The sequence below is a fragment of the Carassius auratus genome, chromosome 48 (assembly GCF_003368295.1).
Source record: "Carassius auratus strain Wakin chromosome 48, ASM336829v1, whole genome shotgun sequence".
In the NCBI taxonomy this organism is placed as follows: domain Eukaryota; kingdom Metazoa; phylum Chordata; class Actinopteri; order Cypriniformes; family Cyprinidae; genus Carassius; species Carassius auratus.
The window spans coordinates 5,521,565-5,543,627 of record NC_039290.1 but is presented as its reverse complement, the minus strand read 5'-3'; the positions used below and the strand labels follow the sequence as shown (position 1 = coordinate 5,543,627).

At 37.0% G+C, this 22,063-nt stretch overlaps 1 protein-coding gene across 2 annotated transcripts; it reads left to right on the top strand.

The window, feature by feature from the left end:
- The first annotated feature begins 9,694 nt into the window (after window positions 1-9,694).
- On the top strand, window positions 9,695-15,293 carry LOC113065615 (nuclear receptor subfamily 4 group A member 1-like). Of its 2 annotated transcripts, none has more exons than XM_026237023.1 (7): window positions 9,695-9,839; window positions 11,545-12,317; window positions 12,443-12,572; window positions 12,694-12,857; window positions 12,996-13,198; window positions 13,284-13,462; window positions 13,557-15,293. In XM_026237023.1, the coding sequence occupies exons 2-7, from the start codon at window positions 11,547-11,549 to the stop codon at window positions 13,811-13,813; spliced, it is 1,704 nt and encodes a 567-aa protein (XP_026092808.1). In that variant the 5' UTR covers window positions 9,695-9,839; window positions 11,545-11,546; the 3' UTR covers window positions 13,814-15,293. The 2 variants fall into 2 exon arrangements, with proteins under 2 accessions (XP_026092808.1, XP_026092809.1); XM_026237024.1 differs by having other exon boundaries at window positions 9,710-9,839; window positions 11,636-12,317.
- The last annotated feature ends 6,770 nt before the right edge of the window (window positions 15,294-22,063 follow it).

Sequence of the window (22,063 nt, the reverse complement as noted above, 5' to 3'; positions counted from 1 at the left end):
GAGTGCATTGATGTTCGAAATTTTGATAGCAATTACGACTAATAATAAAAAGCACAAAGAAACTGAAAAAGGTGCATGATTCACCAGTGTCAAATGTCGTCATGAAACAGATTGTGATTTATTTTTTCTCTTGATGTATGTTTGAGAGAGTGGGAAGTTTACCACCCCAGTGAATGTGAGTGTGGGCACTATCAAACAAGGTCTTACAGAGGGACAATGCTGTTTGTGTGAGAGACGGAAAACAGGCAGAGTGGGAATCAAGAAGTCCTGGATCGAAATCACAGAGAAGAGGCCTTGTAATGTTAAACTTAAAGATCTCTTTTAAAGTGGTGATATATTTAGGAAATTGCACACAGGCCTTCTCTTCAACAATGAGCAATTTTGTCGAGAGGCTTTGCAAATTTCCACATTTCGATAAAGGAAACAGTTGATCTATGTTCTTTATAGGAACAAACATAGTGACAGTGAGTAACGTAAAGCATGTTGGATAAAAGATAGAGATATAAAGAGATATAAAGTCATTGATATGATAAAACAGAATCGGAGACAAATTTTAACTTGAATGAAGAGGATTGTGGAGTGAATTTCATACACATGATCAGAGACTGCCCTCTAGTGGATCAATTCAATCAAAACTTCAAAGACGCCGACAGCTCAAATACTTTGTCATTATGTCATTATTTTTTCATTATAATATTGTATGGAAGAGCCAGGGACAATCAGCAAACTTTTAATTTTGTACAGAAAAATACATTCATACAAGTTTACAGTGAAATTAGCATTAGTAATTTGTAGTAAATGTAGTAAAACTTTACCTTTAAGAATGGTTCCTTACTAATATAAATGTAAACAGGCAGGAAGAAACGTGTTTAAGATGTAATTTCAGAAATGGCAAGCATAAAATAATTCAAAACATATGGCAATGGATATGGAAAGTTCCTCATAATTAAAATGCTTCTCTATATATTTGCTGATTGTGTGTTCACACTGTGAAATCATGTGACATATGCTGAATAAAGTTCTATTTATAATGTTATATAGTTTCCAGCTCCTATCTTTCACTCAGACTCATGCTGAAGTGCTGCTAGGGGAGTATTAGCACCAGTAGTCAAGTAACCTGAGGACTGGTTCATCTCCCACAGCTTCACACAGTCGAGACACCTGACCCTGCGCTGTCCCAAGCAGAAATTCAACACAGCTAAATAAACTGGTGTTTATGGGAAATTTAGCCAGTTGCACAACTACCTAACTAAGAGCCAAGCTCTTGAACGTTAGCACTATCCCACCAAAGTATACATAGTGATCTGAAGTGGTCATCCACATATAAATAGATAATTAGTTAACATAGGTGTAATATTGAGAAAGTACATTCATATTTTTATGTTTAACAGGGCTCCATTTATTTGATTAAGAATACTGTAACAGTAATATTATTAATTACTATTGCAATTCAAAATAACTGTCTTTCAATTTTAATATATTTTAAAATGTAATTTGTTCCTGTGTTGCAAAGCTACATTTTAGCATCTATTACTCCAGTCTTCACATGATCTTTCAGAAATCATTCTTATATGCTGATTTGCTGCATTCCTTATTATTAATATATATATATATATATATATATTAGTGCTGTCAATCGATTAAAAAAAATTAACTAATTAATCGCACAATTTTTTAAAATTAATCGCGATTAATCGCGATTAATCGCAATTAAAAGACTGAAACTTTTTGGATATGTAAATGTAAAATGTAAATAATTAATGTAAACTCAAGACAAAGCACCTATTTAAATTCAAAATATGATTGTTTATTGGAATTTTTGTTTAACTTGTAACACAGATTTTCTCATGTAAACAACATACCTGCAATAAACCATCAATATCCTCCAAATTAACTGTTGGCTTGAAAGCCATATTTATTACAGAAATAAAAACACAGGCATTTAAGTACCATTTGAATTTCAAAACAATCAATGCCAATAAAAAACAAAAATGATTTCCACGTTGAATTCTAAGTGGACTGCAAAAAAATTCCAAAGTATAGTCATTGCCAGTGCTTTAAGTGGGCCAGTGCACAGGTACTCAGTACCGCCACTTCCAAATATAGCTCTTGAGCGTACCTCCACCTCTCCGTGCGCCCAGAACGTGCTTGTAGCGTACCGGTACGCTCATTTGGACATCTGTTTTAATAGAGGTTTTAATCTTTTTGCCGATTTTCAGAGCGCCCTTCACAATGCAAGCTTCCTAATTCATCCCACCCAGAGCAGAAACTGCATTACCCATTCACCCTTAAGTTACACAAGTGAATAGCGCATGTGTCGCTTTTCCCACTGTTAAGTGTCAACAACTCAACGTGGCCGGAGAAGGTGTGTGAAACTCGTTGTGAGTTATACTAAAGCAAAATCTTGAGTATTTATTGTCTGATAAACATTAAAAATTGTCTGCGGAGGTTGAGTCTTCCTGCAGCCCCCGCTGGCTGCTCATTGGCTGCAGCATCTTTTTTCTAAGTTCTAAAAAAATACCGTAGACGGCAAGGCACAAATTTAGATATTCATTTATCTAATTAATCTATAGCCTATGCACAAAGACAATATGATCTTTTTGTCCCCTTTTTGTTTTAAAGCTTGATGAAGAGAGAGAGCGCAAGTTGCTGCAGCTGAGGAGGACAGTGATGCACGCGCACAGGAGTGATTGACAGTTCGCGGCACTGTGTACAAAAAATACTCCGCTACACAATTATTTATTTATTTTCGTTTAAGCTTATTAACGTTAGCGTTATAGAAAGGTCTGATTTACGCACTGTTACAGTCATTGTTTTTTTTTTTTAAAAACAATGACATTTGAGTTCATGATTTTAATGTTGCTGTTTCTTGTGGCAGACTGAATGAAGAGTAATGTTTCTTGTGGCAGACTGAAGAGTAATCCGGCAGAGTTTTATACTGAAACTTTCCGTCTAAAAGTCCTTCCTTGGTCTTATCCATATTTCTATGCACGTTGAACACACATAGGCCACAACTGGAAATAAAAAAAACTGCAACCGCGTTAATTGCGTTATTTTTTTTTTAACGCGTTAAATATTTCAAATTAATCGAATGCGTTAACGCGCTAATTTTGACAGCACTAATATATATATATATATATATATATATATATATATATATGTGTGTGTGTGTGTGTGTGTGTGTGTGTGTGTGTTTATATATATATATATGTATATATATATGTATAGAACGTCAATGTGTCTTAATAAATAAATTATTTGTGGAATGAAAGTATTAGTTTCTTTCCTAATAAATAAATGTATTTTCCTCTAATTTAAAATGGTTGTGTGTAGCTACTAATGCATATACTGTTTTATTTAATATTGAAGCCTATTGAGTTTTGTCAGGCACCACAGATGGCCGTAAAAGTTATTTTTCTATATCTGGGTGTAGTTTGGTTTCTACCAGTAGGTGCTAGGGTTTTGTCAAGGGCATGTCAGGGGACATGAATTCACACCAACGCTGCTAAACCATGTGCTAAATGTCCACACGAATCAAGTGTCAAAGGCTTTGGAAAGACCATCTCATTTGAGAGCTGTGTGAGTGAGTACTGAGCTGTGCTTTACTTGATGACAGACCAAATATCACAGCAGCACAACAATCTGCAACAAAGATCCAAACAATGTCTTTTAGTAAACGTATTGCATTTGTCACCAGCAGAGGGCGTATGAGATCTATAATGGCTTTATTATGAGTCCTATAAAAGCAGCTAAATGTGAAATTATAAAGTAATGCCTTAAAAGTGCAAAAAAAAAAAAAAAACCTTCTTCAATAGATACAAGAGGTTCTGGGAAACTGATATTTTTAAATATAGACCTGGATATTTCATTATGACTTAAAAAATGTCTTGACTTTCATAAAACATTACTTTTCTTATTAATGTGGGCAATCCCACATAAAACTTTGGGATGTTTTAAAGAAACTGTCTATTCTGCCACCTTCCCCCTACCCAAACATCTCTGCATTTCTTATGTCATCATTGTACTTCATTGGCAATGAAAGTGTCTTCAGCCAAAACAGGAATTTACGGTAGGATTCACAGCAGACTACACAGCTGAGGTCCACTAACTCACTGCTGTACATAGTCTATATTTAAATATGGCCTGCTATCTATTTACTGGTGGGCCAGGAGTGGAACTGGATAAGGTGAATGGTGACTTAAGCCTGGCGGAGGAATGCCTGAACTCTAGGAAGCACTGCACTAGTGGCTCTGGGATTCCAGCACAATAATGCAGGTCCAGTACAGAGTGCTTTTTTGAAGAATATCCAGAATATTGTATTTAGAAGTTAAGAGAGACAATTAATGCAGGGTTAGCATATTTTTGTAGGCCAAATGCCAGAAATGAGTTAGGATTTTAGCACTCGTGTTTCCATCACCCTGAAGTCAGCGGGTATTTAGTTAAATGCCTGAAAGAAGGTCTGTGGATAAAATGCATCAAAAATACCCTCCATATTTTTAACAGCCTTCACTTCCAAAAAGGCTAAACAAGTGGCTAAAAGGGACTATATTGTGGTGAGGGGCATTAAAAATCATCTCGTCTAACAGCTAAATTAAATTGACTACTACTCTTAGTGTTTATTATCATGCTTTTGCAAACTATTCTAACTAAAATCCATTTTCTAAAGGGAAAATGCTTTTAAATTAAGTTTGAAATAGTTGTCAGAAGCTTAATGGTGATGACATTTGAAGTCATGCAACCGTGATGTAATTCATTTATAGCTTACATCAAGCTTCTTACATCTGGTGATTATATATAGACTTTTAGAATTCATAAAAGTATTATTCATGTGTGAAGATTATCCTGATGAACAAAATCTGTAAGAATTTTAAACATTTGTTGATCACAGAGCCTATTTTCTGCAATAAACCAAAAGCCAGTGGAAAAATCCTGTTGGGTTTGTGTTGATGAAACAAAGGGTGGTTTTAACTTCTAGCTTGACCTACAAAAATATGCATCATCGCAGCACTCTATATTGAGAAGCATGTCCAGTTATTCTGGTTATGTCTGAATTTTCAGTTGAACTGTCCCTTAAACAGCAACACATGTTTTCATTATAAAATTTAAATGAAACTAGTGATCAAGTTAATTTACATTTGATAGCTTCAGCTTGAAAGTACATAGCAGCTGTATGGCTTCGGCTAAGCCTTTTGGGACTTGTGGTCGATATCCCCTTAAGGTCAAATTTAAGATCCAGCCAAAGTCAAGGGACCTTATCTTAGTACATTTGCATATCATTATATAATCAGTGTCCTAAGCTATGTAGTTCAATCAAGACAACAAACAAACAATAAACATCGGGGGGATGATACGCACTTGATTTGATTCAAGAGCCAGGCTGTGTTCAAGGCTCTCCGGGCATGCTGCAATGTGGAGAGCCACATGATGCAGTTACTGATGTACAAACAGGGGGAGCTAACTCTGTCTTGAAAGTGAACAGCTGTACATAAATCACTTTGATTTAACAACAGGTGCCTGACTCTGAACCCAGCAATCTGGAATGTACTGTATACGTGCTATATGGTAAAATGACCAGTGCATGATGTTCCATAGTGCATAACAAAATGGTATGTGCACATCCAAAAACACTTCCTAGCTGGTGCATGATCAAAAGAAGGCCATCAAAAAAAAAAAATAATAATAATAATGAAAGGACAGCACACTGCCACAATGCTCTCAAACTCTATTTTAATAATAAACACACATTTCCATCCTTCCTGTCTTCATAAGGTAGTACATAATGTCCCATAATATGTCTCTCAAGAAACCAGTAAAAATCAAGACTGCGTAATTAAAATAATAATAATAGTAATAATCATAAATAAATATCATAAATTCTGAGTTTTCAGCAGTCATTACTCCAGTCTTCAGAGTCTGATGATTCTTCAGAAATCATTCTAATATGCTGATTTGCTTCCCAATAAATATTTCAAATTATTATCAGTGTTAAAACAGTTGTGCTGCTTCATATTTTTGAGGTAACAATAATACATTTATTTTTCAAGTTCAAAAGGACAGCATTTATTTGAAATATTTTTTTACAACCGTAAAAACTGACTGTGATCATTATAATCCTTGCCGATTAAAATAATGATTTCTTAAAAATAAACATTATTGACCCCAAACGTTTGAATGGTTCTGTATGTTTCTATATATAGCCTATATGAAGAGTCTCATGCAGAAGAGTTTGACTGGCTTCCACAAAGGCCAAACCTGAACCCCACTGGACACTTTTGGGATGAATTGGATCATAGATAGCAAGCCAGGCCCAGACCCAGCATCAGCACCTGACTTCACTGATGTTCTTGTCTCAATGTGTGCAAATCCCCAGAGCTAAGTTCCAACATCTAATGGAACATTTTGCCACAACAGGGGGAAGTGGTAGGTAGGAACAATCCCATGGTTTTGAAATTAAATTTTAGAAAAGTATACAGTGATTGTGGGTGTTTAAGGTGTCCACTTGCATTGCCACTTTTTCAGTGGCCTAGAAATAGCTGTTTAATTTTACATGAAACAGGTCAAAGTGACTGCCAGTTTGAGATCACATGACCAGTAGTGTCATTGTCTGAGTTTGTATAATTGTACTTTTTTTGTGTGTGCAAAATTGTTGGTTATTTCTTAATGTATAAAATGAGAATGTGTACTCCTTTAAAACTCAAGACTAAACTACACTTATTTCAAGTCTTGCTGGGTTCTGAAATGTTCTTTTGAAATAATAATAAAATAATAATCTTTATTTCTCGTAACACCCGTTCCGATTTGATCGCTTTCTGCGTGTCAGCACAATGTTTTTTTCTCTTGTGACCACTTCCTCGTCGTCTTTTTCCTATCCCGCCCCTCGTGACAAGCTCAAGCTAGCCGTTATGACAACAACTCAGCAGCTGTAAGATGTCTGTCCTCGATGCTCGTTTACCTTATCATCAGTTCCTAAAAGGTTTAACCCAAAGGTAATTAGGCTCCTGATCCGGCTTATGGCACGGTGTAAATAGACGCCGTAATGGAAAACTGACGCGTCATTTAGCAAAAGGCTCTTCTGCTGTATTCGGCTGGGCTTCCCCATATGACAGCGCACGGGGGAGGGATTCCTTCTACGTCAGTCAACGCGCTTCATTGCGTCATTGACGGAGCTTCCTCTTTTTGGTGTGTGTGACTGAGACGAGACACATCCTTTCTTTTCTCCGACCGCGCGGTCTAAAGAGGAAGAGCGAGTCTAGAGAGATCGATAGCGCGGCTCCCGCTCGTGTCCGCGCATCACAGGTGGAAGAATGAAGGAGATTCCGCGGCTGCCTTGAGAAATAACAGGCTCGTGAGCAGAGTCTTTGAACAGGAAAAAGATGCCAACTCGGAAAGAAGAGGTAAAGCCAATTCTGGGTATACAGACTGCGAGATGGAAATGGGCAAAAAACACGGAGAATGTCAGGAAACACCAATAAAAGACTTAAGCACGATGAAGCGTGCTTTAGACTGCACCAAGAATATCCAATAAATGTCTCATTTAACAAAATAAAAAAAAGAAATACAAAAATAAATTTTGATTGAGTAATTGATTTTATTCACAATTTATTCTTTTTTTTTCTTTTCTTTTTTTTCCATGACTGTTATGTGATGTACTTATTGCATTGCAAAAAAAACATGACTTTATTTGTTGCATTGTCTTTTTTTATTTGAAATAAAAATTATATATTTCAAATGGCTTCATTTTTTATGCATATTTAAAGGCTAATTATTTATTTGGGACTGAAATGTGACTAGGTCAAGAGATTCGAAAGTAGAATAAAATAGACATTAGTGAAATAGCTCCATAAATAATGCATACGTAACTGAAAATAGACTAATTCCAAAGATACTTTTCTTTTTCTTTGTCTACATGTGAAAAACCTAAATGGGAATGCAAACAGATAATAGTTGCACTTTCAGACTGTATTGACCTAATATAATCATATAGGTCAAGCACAGGCAAAATATTTTCAATCTGTATTCCATCTCCAAAGTGTTAACGCCAGTTAACTTAGCATGCAGTTATGCTATCATGTTGGCCTAATCTGAATTCTTTTGATGTCCTGATGTCCTTATTTTTAAACTGGATACTGTGTCAGCAGTATCATGTTATTTGGCCACTTGCACTTGAATCAACCTATTCCGCAAGACTGGGTCACTCATTCACTGCGTATTACTGAAAGGTTATACTCGGCCATGTGGCAGAGGAAAATTTATTATGACATGGAAACTCTCTGTCTCAGGTGTGAAAGTAGTATGTGAGAAACAACTGTTATGGACTGCCTCTATCATCACCTTTTAGCCCACTCAGCAAGCACAGCAAGCATACTGTATCTGGATCAGGACATGCTCTTTAAAATAGAAGCACAAGAATCTCACCTTGGTTGATGGTTGGCTGTTGATTTATTGTAGCTAAAAGGTAGCCAACTAGAGTAGAATTGTTCAGTAGTATGAACATTTACACCTACAACATGCAGAGACGGGATGTTTTTACATTTGTCAAGAGTTACTAGTGCTCAAAATATCAGATGATGGATGTCTTTAAGGCTTTTTCCTTAAAATATCTTTCGTCAACTGAATTATTTCTGCAGGTTAAAGTGAAACAGCAGTATGACATGCAGAAGGTCAGACTGTTGACCTTATGAACATGTCTGTAAGGCAGACAGGGCCATAAACACCAGACACTCCATTGTATTCTAATAGGCTTGTGGATATATTATATATGTACATGCATATTTCATTACATACTTTTTATTCGTGATCAAGAGCAATTGTGCAATTGTAATATATGCTTATTACACAAAAAATTACTTTTTTATTTTATTTTTTTAAATACTGTCCTGAGAAGTAGGCTAACTGGAAGTTCAAGAGTAGTACCCTAGGGCAAAGTCCAGGACACACTAAAATAATATGTGTGACTTGAAGTTGGTTTGTTTTCATTCGGGAAACGTTTAAGCATGCGAATGACCGCATGGCTCAACAGAGGTGGCATTTACTGGCACTGTCAATCCCTCGCACACCCTATATTGTAGTAGCTTACTCAGCGCTAACTTCCGTTTTCATTTTTCTTCGAACACTTTCATGTTTTGACACGTTCAGGGTGTGCTGGTGTAGCCCTACCCTCCCCTCGTGGGCTCGTTGTGGTTTTCTTTAAGAGGAAACTGTCTGATTCGACAGCAAAAACAACTGAGAATTTAAGGGAAAATGTAAAAAAATCAAAACAGAAGGCATTTACACAGTGTAAAATATATTCCTAAAAATATATATTATTTTAACATATAGGGTAACTACATAAAATGGTATTGCTAAAAATATTTTTTTATTTGTTTGAATCCTCTTAATGAATCATGTTTAAAACTTAAAAAGCTGTGTGTTTCATTTTACACTTTCTGATGCTCATCTTTAATCATCTGCTAGTTATTTGTGTCTTCTCCTCACTATTTTTAACTAAATTCAACCAGTTGCAGTACGCTGCTATAATTAGAACAAAACGTGCGGATTGTTTGCGTCAATGGAATCCCGTGTGTGCGTCATGTCTTTTGACTGCGAGCGCTCTGATTGGTCTGCAGCCGGAAAGATTTGCCAAGGATCTCCGCCCCTGCATGGCCATATTTGCCAGTGGAACGCCTCGAGAGGATGCACCTTTGACGTAACGGCACAATAAAGTAGGCTTGTCTCTATATATCAGCTCGCTCACAGAAATGTGAGAAAACTGTCTTGTCGTGGCCGTGGACGTTTATACATGTTTATCCATCACTTGGAATACGGACACTTATAAGTCCCTCAACACAACACATTTTCAGGTACGTAAATCTTTTTGCTTTTAAAATTCCGAAGTCAGTTAATACTCCTTTCTTTCTGTTTGTATGCTTCTTTTAAACCACATAAGAAAAGCAAATGAGTTTGCTGTAATCCAACGTATCTGTGCGTGTTCATAAACTGAAACATTTCTGCTGTTGATGTCTAATTTTACGTATTTTGTATTCTTTAGGGTATTATAGAGCGCGCGAGTTATTCAGAATCAAATAGCCTAGTTCGAATCCAGATTGAGTTGAAAGCGCAGAATGAGTCGGCTTTTGGAATTTAAAATGTAAAAAGTAATGTAATTATGAGAGGATAAGAAATGTGAAGCCGTAAAAATTAAAAGACTGAGAGGGGGTGTGTGTGTGTTAGTGGTGCGCTTCTGCACGCGCGCGGTCTCGCTGCAACAGGTGCTCGCGCAACAACTTATCTGCGTACACTCTTTTTAAACCTCACTGTACTCAGGCTATTTGTATGATACATAAATATATTAAACGGTTCATATAGGTAAAAGACAAACCATTATTAAAAACGAGAAAGGAACAATGTAATTTTTAAACAAGATTTTAGAAATCTTATTATCGTATCCATATGAACAAGTTTTATTTTCTACACATTTTGATTCACTCTAAAAATGCATTTACGTACAAAGTAGTAAATAATTGACCATAAATACACAACTTCTTTAGTGTACACACACAAAAGATGTGCCTTTTGTATAAAATAATAACAGTAATGACCTTGACACTCAGGATCTGAAGGGGTTCCTGTCTGTTTATTTGCTTACTTTTATTATTATTATTTTGTAAAAAAAAAAAAAAGCTTCGTGCATGCTGGTTATGACACACTGACTGATTTTCCACAATATGGATAATATTCTAAAACAACATTTCTTCACTGATTCTTTTAAAATAATTATAAAATATAATGCTAAACAATACTATATATATATTTTAAATATAACTACTTTTTGTTCAATTGTCAGACAGTTGCACCACCTAGACATTTTTGACTTATCAATATCTATTGCTAATGCATTGACTGGTATAGTGAATGCATTGTTTGTCAACATAAGTGAGGCAATGAAATGTTCAGGGGTCAAATGATCATCATGTTCTCAATTTGCTTTGGGTGCAAGGTCATACATTTCTGTCAACTGCTGAGCCAGAACTGTCTTTTTCATTATCCAAGTGCATTAAATTAATTTCTGCAGAAATACTTTTTTAAAAACAAGTTAATAGTGGCACGTTTTCCAAATATTTCCATTGCCAAATTGAATCCACGTGGAAGGATGTTAGAAATGTAGTATGATTTTGTCTTCATTTATGTTCTCACTTACCTTATGGAACACTATGTCTGTGCTCGCTGGGGAAATTCTAGTCTATCTAAAAAAGTTCCATATACATACACCGCCCACTCACACTCACAATCATACACACCCTCTAAGTGAGGCAACCCACGTGTCATGTTCGTCTAACGTTCTTAATGTGGTAACACAATAAGCATGGCTGCCCTTTCCAGCCAGACGGCTATCGAAGTTTTCTCAGAAATCTAAAAGGAACTAAAGAGATCTACACAGACTCTTTGGTCGGCGAGTAAATTAATCTAGGTTCAGGTTAGGATGCGTTATTCAGCTCTTAAGACGTTTAATGTTTAGCAGCAATATCTACTGTATTGAAAAGTAGATGTTGTGATTCTGTTCTACAGAAATGACCTGTGTTCAAAGTCAACATGGAGTCCAGACCTATGAGAGCTCCCTCTTCAGCTCAGAGTTTTTGAATCCTGACTTCACCTCCAGGTTGGCCATGGATGTGAGTGACCAGCGGGACCAGCTCTCCACACCCTCCCTACCCAGCATCACCTCTCTGGTCGGAGGCTACGTTGGGGAGTTTGATACCTACTCATGCCAGATCGCCACGGGAGCTGCTTCTACCTGTACGGGCAGCACCTCTGGGCAGGACTTGTTCGACCTCCAGCTGTACGGCTGTTACCCAGGCACATTCGCTTTGAGTTACCTAGACGAGACGATGTCCTCTTCAGGTGGGTCAAACTGCTTTGGAAGTCCAGCTTCTGCACCATCGCCCTCTACGCCGGGATTCCAGCCCATGTCTACCTGGGACAGCACCTTTAGTCCCTGCTCCCCTGATGAGGGCTGCTGGGGTTCGGAGAAGCCTCTGAACCAGGCTGCATCTTTCTTCACGTTTGGACATGACGAGCTTTCTCCTTTGGGACAGTTGCATCCACAACTCCCAGATCAGGATCCCTTTTCTCAGTCCCAGCAACATGGTTCTCCACTTCCCTTCAGTCCACTCAGCCTGGAGCAGGGCAGTCGGGATGGCTCAGGACTAATGGATGGACACCTGTCTCCTAAAGCAAGGAGCCCCACAGGAAACGAAGGACGTTGTGCAGTGTGTGGAGACAACGCTTCCTGTCAGCATTACGGGGTGCGCACCTGTGAAGGATGCAAAGGCTTTTTCAAGGTGAGAGAGTTAGTAGTTAAAGTAATAATTTAGCAGCAAGACATGTCATGTCAACTCACCTCAGCATTTTAGATTTGTGCATTAGGCTCATTTGACTAACTAGGTTTCCTTTTTGAATCTTGTAGCGCACAGTACAGAAAAACGCCAAGTATGTTTGCCTCGCCAACAAAGACTGCCCAGTGGACAAAAGGCGAAGAAACAGGTGCCAGTTCTGCCGCTTCCAAAAGTGCCTAGCTGTGGGAATGGTGAAAGAAGGTGAGAATTCAAAATGTTATATTATAAAATAATATCAATTAGTTCAAATAATGTAAAAAATTTAATACCCACATACCCTCAAAGCAATTTTAATAAGTGCACATATTGTCCCTCTGTGTAGTTGTGAGAACAGACAGCCTGAAAGGCAGAAGAGGTCGTCTGCCGTCCAAACCAAAAGTTGTTCAGGACACACTGTCTGTCTCTTCACCTGTAAACATCATCACCTCTCTCGTCACTGCCCATATCGACTCAAACCCTGCCAGTGGAAATCTAGACTATTCAAAGGTGAGGACAAAACACACTTCACAACAACCTGACAGAACAATTTAAAGCTACACATGTATATTATAGTACGGTTTTAATAGTATTGTCATTGTTCTCTGCACTTTGTTAATTAATATCATATTTTTGGTCATTGTTTAGTATCAGGAATCAGTATCCGGATTGTCTGAGAAGGAGGATGCCAATGACATACAGCAGTTTTATGACCTGCTAACAGGGTCAATGGATGTAATCAGGAAGTGGGCTGGAAGCATCCCTGGATTCAGTGCCTTCTGTAAGGAGGACCAAGAGCTTCTTCTTGAGTCAGCATTTGTTGAGCTCTTCATACTTCGGCTAGCATACAGGTACATGTCATTTCATAAGACACTCAGTTATTATTATAAAAGTACTATGAGGTGGCTAAGCGTTTATATATCTCTTTACGTTTAGGTCAAACCCTGAGACAGACAAACTCATTTTCTGCAATGGTGTGGTTCTGCACCGGACACAGTGCGTACGAAGCTTTGGGGACTGGATTGACTCCATTATGGAGTTTTCTCAGAGTTTACACCGCTTGAACTTGGATGTATCGTCTTTCTCTTGTCTTGCCACCCTGGTCATAATCACAGGTAAATGACTTTTATTTATTCTTCTAATTTCTAGACTACATAAATTTGATGTTTTATCCCAAACAAATCTTTAACCCTCACTTGTGACCAACAGATCGACATGGCTTGAAAGAACCCAAACGGATCGAAGACTTCCAAAACCGCCTGATCACGTGTCTCAGAGATCACGTCTCCACAATTCCCCCCGAGGCCACCCGGCCCAACTACCTGTCCCGACTCCTGAGCAAGCTTCCGGAGCTGAGGACACTGTGCACCCAGGGCCTCCAGCGAATCTTCTATCTTAAACTGGAAGACTTGGTCCCACCTCCACCCATTGTGGATAAAATCTTCATGGACACTTTGCCATTCTGAAGAGGCTTTCTAAATGGACAACTGGAGTGACTTAAACACATGAAAGAGATGGATATGAGAGGTTTGGGGAACTCTTGAGAGTTTGACTAGTCACAGGACTTTATCGCTTAAACTGTCCTCTGCTTTCTTGGAATGGAATCACAGAACGATTACATTCTACTAATGCCTACGTTTGGAGACCTTTATCAAGTCTTCAACACTGAACTCACTAAGAGACACATAACGACAATTATGCATTTGGTTGAACATTTTGGTAACTCTAAACAGATATGGAGTTTCACATCTTAGAATATTTTAGCTGAAATGGTGGCTTCATTCAGTGGCGTTTCAAGTCAATGGTGCAAAACAAGAAGCTCAAGTGCTATACATGTGACTTCTGGATGAAAGAAGTCCTACCAGTATTACAGTTATGCTCAAATGGCATATTCCACATAGACAGAATCCAGTAAAACATCTTCCAACTTCAAGTTGGAAAGGCCATGGACCAAAACAGAGAGTACAAAAAGCATTTATTTTGACATCTAAAACATCGTACAAAGCATGAAATACACTCAAGTGCCACAGAATTGTCTCCCTTTAAATGCTTAAAAAGGTGCTTGCTCTGAAAACAGAGATTCACTTATAAGTTTAGGTACAAGGACTGGTGTTAGTGCATTGGAGGACTGTGGTACACTTGTCTAATGTTTCAGATCCAGTGACAATACAGTCTAGAACAGGGGTCTCCAAACTCACTCCTGGAGAGCCGTGTCCTAAAGAGTTTAGTCAGGCATAACTTTCCTCAACACACCTGTATGCCTAGTTAGACTGTGATTAGCTGATTCGTGTGTGTATAATTAAGGTTGGAGCTAAATTCTGCAGGACACCGGCCCTCCGTGACCAAGTTTGGAAACCCCTGGTCTGGAATCTTCTAGCATATGTGTGTATTTTAAGAGTCAGTAGTTTATATTAAAGACTGAAAAGTCACAGGAGATCCAGTGCAGCTACTGTACATGTACCACGTAGAGGCTCTTACATGCAAATACTTTGAGTATTATTACAGACCTGACTTATTTTAGGGAACCAGTCAAAGCTTAGAGTAATTATATTTGTATGTATGTATTTTACAGATGTATAGTATGACTAGAGCTTCTGCATACTGTAACGTTTCTCATAACGAAACAATCAAGATCGGGCATTCTGAATTTTGTTTTTTACATACAGTGAGAGATATTGCTTATCTTTCATGGTTTTGCGCAGCTCTCTATATAAAATAAATTTTGAACAGAAATCATATTTGGTGCTATGAAACATTTCTTTACATCATATTAGCATTTGAAAAAAATTGTTTATCGATAAAATGTATATAGCAAAATCTGCATGGTTTTTCTTCTATAAAACATGGTTGTAGGGTTTCTGTCATCATATGTTCATCATATTATTCTGTTCCAAACGTATGTTTTTCTTTTTGTTTGAAACATAAAACAAGTGTTTACTACTTTTAGATTTTTATTCTATGTGCCTCATTTATAAAATGTTTCATAGAAAAATCCATTTGATCTAATTTTAAATGTGCACATGTGGGATTCAGAGAAATGAACGTACACACAAAAACGTGCCTACTCTTCTTCCAGATGTGAAATCTATATATTGCAAATAATCTTGAAATTGTCGATCTCTGCCCTGCAAACGGTAATGACATTAACTTATAAAAGAACGCCAATCAGCGTCCAAATCCTTCACTTGAATACGGCAATCGGTAAGAAATCAGATTTTCAAATACCTGCAGTATTCGACTCTGCCACAAGGGAAAGTGTGTACGCCTGCTGAGAACCTGTCTTGTCGATAAGCATTTTTCCAAGTCAAAAATAAAAAAAATTATTTATAAATCTGAAAGTTGCTGGGGATTTTAGCAAACTCTCATATATGGCCATGTGCATGTTTTATAAATGAGGCCCTATGTCTTCTGGAGCCATATTAAAAATTTCTACGATAAACTGTGACAGTATTAAGTCAGTGCGCCAGTTTGTCAGCAAATCATTCAGACTTGTTTTGTGAACTGGATACAGTTGCATTATCTGATTTAAAAGAGTCATTTAAGCACATGCTGCTTAATAACATAGGGCTTAAAATAGAACACAGTCATAAAGACAGGTTTATGACCCTTTTATAGCCTTCGTTCACTTTCATTATCTCGAAAAGAGCGGTCAAAATCTAACCCTTGGTGAAAGAACGAAGAAAGAACAAGTTTGGAATGGCATGAGGGAGAATGGCTTTATTTTTCAACTTATTTTTTTATTTTTGAACTGCTTATCGTATAGCTCAAATATGGTCTAGATTCTCACAACATTAATGAAAACATCAACAACAACAAATCATCTCAAAACTTGAATGAATGCCAAATTGCTAATTTTCTTTACTACATAGGGTTTCAACATTGCTTTCATAACAGCTGTAATGTGAGTGATCGTGATGTCATCTGATTTTCCTTTCTAAAAGGAAACAATATTCTCCATATGGACAGTTAGTTGGCTAATCTGTGTCATCTGAATGATTCAGATCTGAACTTCTGAGCTCTCATCAGTTTGACGTGGTTCTTATTCTATATTTAGAATTTCTCTCTTTTTTTATTATCAGGCCATATTCAATTACATTATCACATACGTCATTATATTGCTTTATGAGGCTAACAATAGCAGTAAAATAAATATGGCTTATATTTACGATGAGGGATTTCAAAATACCTCAGACTCTTAAGTAAACCAGTATGCCAAAATCTACACTATTAATATGGTGCAAAACCCTTCCCATGTACTACAGACATAAAAAAAATACATCAAATTTATGAGCTTGTTGAGGAAATGAGTACTATAAATTTTCTAAAAGGAAATAATTTTCATCTGCACTCAAAAAAGAAGAAGAAGAAAATGAAATTAAAGAATAAAAAGAAATAAAATAATTAAGCCTACATTAAAGATTTAAGTATTTAAATTGCATATAAAATGTCCATTCATTTGAATTACACAGTTTTACAGACTGCGTAAGACATGGTACGAATAAATTTATGAAAGGATATCTTGAGAGGGCGGTTTTTCCTCTTTTGGATAACTTCTTTATTTCTTGCACCCATTAAACGACTTGGGAGTTGAGCGCGCCTTTTCCACTACAATTACACAGTTTTAACATAATAGAATAACATATTAAACATAGTGTGATGCATTTTGTCAGTCATGCATATCATCAATTATTTTGATCTATTTGGTTTTATATTTAAATTGTGAAAATCATATTCATTTCAAACATGATTAGAATGAGTTGATTCAATTATTCAGTTTGTTAAATGTATGAAACAAATTTGTTGATGCTAAATAAACCTAGTTATTAAGTATTTAAAACATATGAACAATAAATAATTACCAGATAATTACAAAGACTAAACAGTGAGCTCTTTTGACAGGGGCCTGTAAGCAACCTTAGAACAGCCTAGAAACATAGTAATATATTACTATTAATAACCATATCAACTGAGGACAATCAACTGCTATAGCCACGTTGTCTAAAGTGATCTGTCCCTCCCAAAGTAGCCTGAACTGAAAGGTGTGTAAATCATCTAATCAGATTTCATTCGGCTAATTTCATCACAATACTGTAGGACTATCTTTGTGGTACAGAAGCAGCACTGTCTGACTGCGTCCCATTCTAAAGTATGGGGTTTACGAGTCACAGGCACCCCTGCAGACATATCCTGCTACTATCATAATGACTCACGCCAGAATACCTTGGAACACAGAGAGCTTTTTGAGTGTCCCTAAGTGGTATTTCTGAATAATTCTGTGTGGTAGCTTCAAAACACTGAGCCTGTCTGATGGCTGACTGTCACGTAACACACCATAAGGCCTGCAGGGTGTCACATATCCCCTCCTCCCCTGCAGAGAACACCGAATTCTGTGGCCTAATTTTGGGCCACTGTAATTTGCTCGGACACATCCTGTGCTTGCCAAGGTATGCGGCCGATGGTACCACCAAGGAAAGTACAACTGAGCAGACAGAGTAAGTGCCAGGGACTTCTTGTGATACCTCCCTCTAGTGCTCCAGATCAACAGATGCGTTTTGGGGCTTAAATTGAAAAGGATCCTCAACATTAGTGACCCTTGGCAGAAATGTTATGTAATATCCCAGGCCATTCTAAATGTAACTATATAACACATAATACCTGGGCGGTGGCAATGGAATTGGCCCGAAAGTGGCTTACAGTATGCCTCATGAAGTGAGTCATTCTAGTAAAGGGATATCCCAAGAAACAATTCGTTTTCTGAGAGTGGGCCAGTGCGTCACTTTATATATATTTTTACTATTTGCATAGTTTGTCAATGAAACTCTCTTCTTCAGTCAACTACATGTCTGTATAAACAGCTTACTTGGGAGTATTCATTTTTATATTTAGCAAATAATTCATACAGCTCTCGTGGGCACATTACACAGACAGTGAGAGGAAAGAGGAAACCCTGTGGTAAATACATATAGCTCATCATTGTTTCCTGCAACTCAATCTGCTCCATTGTCAATTTGACATTGACAGATGACAAGAGAAGAGCCACATTTTCCTGGTTTATGTAATATTATGAACTGAGTTCATTCAAACTGAAGGCATATAAACAATAGATAGATAGACAGACAGACAGTCAGAGAGATAGATAGACAGGCAGACAGACAGACAGACAGACAGATGCTAGAGAAAGTTTTTAACTGTTATGAAATTGTCTGGCAAGCTAATAGGAACATCTGAAGGACATGGCAGCACTCCAATGAAGAATACCAGAGCTCATCCACAAGAAGTAACTGGATAAATCACTATCACTCTGATTACAGAAGTTATACGGGGACAGCTAGGGACAGACTACAGAAATATCCATGTTTCCATGTTCAGCTTACTCTGGTAAAGACAGCTTTTTGGTGCAAAATCAAAACAAGGTGTTGAAAAGCACATTGCCATGGTGCCAGTTTAACAAGACTGGTGGTTCACATCCAATAAATCAAGTTATATTATTATATAAACCTCCACCAACCTCCTGTACTGGTCACCGACAGCCTTGAGAACATGAGAATGCTGGGATATAAAGCAAGACTGACAGCAAAGGCTCATGTTTCGATGGAGAGCTGCGAGTTTTGGATAAGAGCCCAAAGGTTGTTCTAAGTTCTTCCACAAAGAACATACACAGGACCCTCATAAACAGACACTACAGGTGTGTATATAAGTCAATGACAGCCTTTCTGTTCTTAAGCCTCACTGCTTTGGTGCAAATAAAATCAGACAAATCTACATCCAAAGACACTGTATGCACTGTGCACTTCCAACAAATGTCTTCTCAAATCCTTTTCCTGGATTTAGCCTTAAAAATGCATCAGCAACTTTGTATTATTTGCAATTTAATTCCTGCAGCCTTTCATACTCTGCTACAGAGAGCTGGGCTATTTTTGTAAGCTGTGAGCCCATTTAGACTCAGTGAAAGAGTTGACTAAGTGTTGTTGATGACTTGTCATGCTCTAAACAGGTGCAGCTGCCTTATGATGAATAGCAAGCGGAGCATAACGCAGAGGGAACATTTACTGTACACACTGAACTCACGGCAGTCTGAACATGCTAGACCAATCCAGATTGGGAATCATGTGGTCTATCATGCAGTGTGAAAATGTGTCATGTTTCATCTATGATGAGATGGTCTTGTAGTTGTAAATTAGAGGTGTTGAGAAGGCAAGGGAGAGACAGAATCCTAATACTGGAGTAAGATAGGAGAGAAGGATAATAGATAAAGATAGATGGATGTTGTATGACTCAAATGTTAAAAATGAGGATCTCTAGTTGTTTTCATCCAGCACTTGTTTCAGTTCAACACTCAATCGTTCTATTTGAATGAATGCTTGGACAGATAATAAAAGAAATCACAGAACAGCTCCCGGACATGAGCCTTCCCACTCAACAGAGAAAGCCTTATCCCAAGGAATAATCACACAGATTCTTTATTCCTAACACCACAATTCAGCTTTGATACAAGTCGGTACTCTCAGTTCGTTCTTCTGCCTGAAATGGGAGAAAATTCTATGGAAAATCGACAAATAGTTCTGCAAAATATTGGAATGTGATCTCAATGGGAGACCAAATGAGAACACGAAGTCTGAGGGAAAAACAAATACAAAAAAATTCCCCCTCCCACCAAAGAAAATGTAAATAAGAATATTTTTTATTATTACAAATAAATGTTATTTTTGAATTTGTAATTAAAGTGTAATTATTTTATTGTCATTTAAATATTACTATTAATAATATTGTTATTGTTGTTATAATAATAATAATTATTATTATTATTAATATTATTATTATTAAAATTCACAAAATTATATATTTTTAACTATATTAAGCTCCTTTATTTTATTAAAGAAAATCTCATTCCTTAGGACATGGCACCTTAAATGCACAACAGAAATAAACAGAAACATTCATGTTCAGCTGGTCACGTAGGGAGCCCCTCTTGGAGCGGCATGACCTGCAGGGAATGCTTCACTGTGTGTAGTGAGGCCTTTTCACCCAGCAACTGTACTGTTCAAATACAGCTGTTAGAAAACCAGCTTTACCACAAGACACAGTGAGAACACACAGGAATGTCACACATTTCAACTGAAATAGTAAAATTTCTTTGTGTTAACTAACATTTCACACAATTCACATGTTTTGTCCACCATAATAGGCAGGATCTTGTCTATGAATCTGGCTGAGCAGGTTTATACTTTTACAGAATGAAAATGAGTAAAACAGCTACACAAACCATTTAAATAAAGTCATATTAGACCTAAACATGCAGTGTTTTCACTCTTTAAAATTAAGAATAATAATTACTTTTTTCCTTTCAACTTTTTCCATTTGTGTGTGTAATCTTATATTTTACACCTTACAAAAACTCATAAACAGGAGAGCACATTCTAAACTACTAATACACACACTCTCTCTCTCTCTCTATCTCTCTCACACGCACATGGCGTAGATTCCTGTCAGTGTACACGTTGTTCCCCAGAGGAATTATATTTTGGGCTTTCAGAAGGGTGTCGTGGGGAGGATTGCCGGTCCCTAACATTAGCCTTGAGTTTAAAAATAACCACTCATCACATGAAATCAATAACGGTACTTAGATGTGACGGAGTGTGTGTTCACGAAGTCAGGCCCCTCTGGGATTTTCACACTACTTGGCAAGTGTAAGCGACACCATCACTCTCACCTGGACCTGAGGAAATCCTGTGCCAAAGTTAAAACGGAAACAAGTTGCTAACAACATGGTGGGGACTAATTTACCAGCTACCAATATTCCAGTTCTCTGCTTTAAACATGTTGCAGCTAACCATTTTCCCCCTTTTTTGACAGAATAAAACTTAATCTTGTTTATGCCTGAGAAAAAAAATGCAGTATAAGCAATATGAGCTTGATTTTTCACATTTCATAAAAAAGTAATAAAAATAATTTTACACCAGATAAATTGTAATAAATAATAATGTTATAAACTAATGCATTAAATAAAAAAATACAAATATATATAATAATAAAATAAAGAATTAATTATTTGAGGTTAAAAGAAATAAAATAATAATAATAGTTCCAAAAGCAGCTAAGCATGGTCAATATTTGTACAGCAAGCCTGTCTTGAACGCCACTAACATGCGTTAGTGATACAAACAATGAACAGTCTCAGTGCTGCTGGACTTTATAAGATATCTTGGAATCGCCCTCGGCCAAACAATTTAAAGTATCAAAACTAACTGTTGTATAATATGAATTAGATAATGTCAAAAGACTGTCACAAATCTGCAAAGATCACCACTCTCTCCTCAGAGAGTAATGGTAAACCAGCAATTACATATGTGTTCTAAAAAGCAAAAGGTTGAAGGTGCATAGCTGAGCAGTGCTAGCAGGATGTATGCCATCTGAAAGCAATTTAGTCATTTAGAATAGAAGTGCTTGTCTTTTAAAACATTAAAATAGTTTAAATAACAATATCAATTTCTGCAAGACTAAGGACTATGCATAAGCCTACACATGCTATCATGAGATAAGTGTGATACACAAAAGAAAAAATAGACTACAATTCTCTATATATATATCATTTGATGTTTTCATCAAGAATGCAGGGCAAAAAGTGTGCACTTGAAAATCAACTTTGTGCATTCATTTGAGTTGCTCTGGCATTCAGAAAATAAGTTATGCCATCAAGGATGTAAAAGCAATATAAC

Excerpts from the sequence above, each read along its gene's own strand:
- LOC113065615 (XM_026237023.1), top strand. The coding sequence starts at position 11,547 with ATGACCTGTGTTCAAAGTCAACATGGAGTCCAGACCTATGAGAGCTCC. Across the intron at positions 12,318-12,442 it reads GATGCAAAGGCTTTTTCAAG|CGCACAGTACAGAAAAACGC; the intron begins GTGAGAGAGTTA and ends TGAATCTTGTAG. Across the intron at positions 13,463-13,556 it reads CACCCTGGTCATAATCACAG|ATCGACATGGCTTGAAAGAA; the intron begins GTAAATGACTTT and ends TGTGACCAACAG.